The sequence below is a fragment of the Penaeus monodon genome, chromosome 23 (genome assembly GCF_015228065.2).
Source record: "Penaeus monodon isolate SGIC_2016 chromosome 23, NSTDA_Pmon_1, whole genome shotgun sequence".
In the NCBI taxonomy this organism is placed as follows: domain Eukaryota; kingdom Metazoa; phylum Arthropoda; class Malacostraca; order Decapoda; family Penaeidae; genus Penaeus; species Penaeus monodon.
In genome coordinates, this window is record NC_051408.1 from 37641848 (window position 1) to 37642185 (window position 338).

General features: G+C 40.2%; 1 protein-coding gene across 2 annotated transcripts in view; it reads right to left on the minus strand.

The window, feature by feature from the left end:
• Positions 1-338, minus strand: part of LOC119587987 (probable uridine nucleosidase 2) — a 14702-nt gene that overhangs the window by 3944 nt on the left and 10420 nt on the right. For both annotated transcript variants that reach the window (XM_037936710.1, XM_037936709.1), the window contains one exon: positions 124-280. In XM_037936710.1, coding sequence (XP_037792638.1) covers positions 124-280 — 157 coding nt within the window. The remainder of the gene's footprint in view (positions 1-123; positions 281-338) is intronic.

Sequence of the window (338 nt, forward strand, 5' to 3'; positions counted from 1 at the left end):
AAATTTCTAGGATAATGACCAAATAAATCCAAAATTAATAACACTGCATAATACTTCAAGAATATATGAAAAAGGCCCCTCCTATCCCCAAAAATACAATGGCCACAGACACAATCATCGTACCTTTTTTATTCCTGACGTCATCGATCATCCAAGCCATAGCTAACTGATCACAGGTAATCCAGGAATCAAAGTCTCTCTCGCTCAGTACCTTGCGCTCAATCTGGTTCATGAGCTGAGCTGCTGGAGCGCTGACTGAACCCATTTCTTCCCGTTCGTGCTGTAGGTTTGGAAATTGGAGTAATTGGAGTGGACAGTTTATTTGCAAAAATTTAATG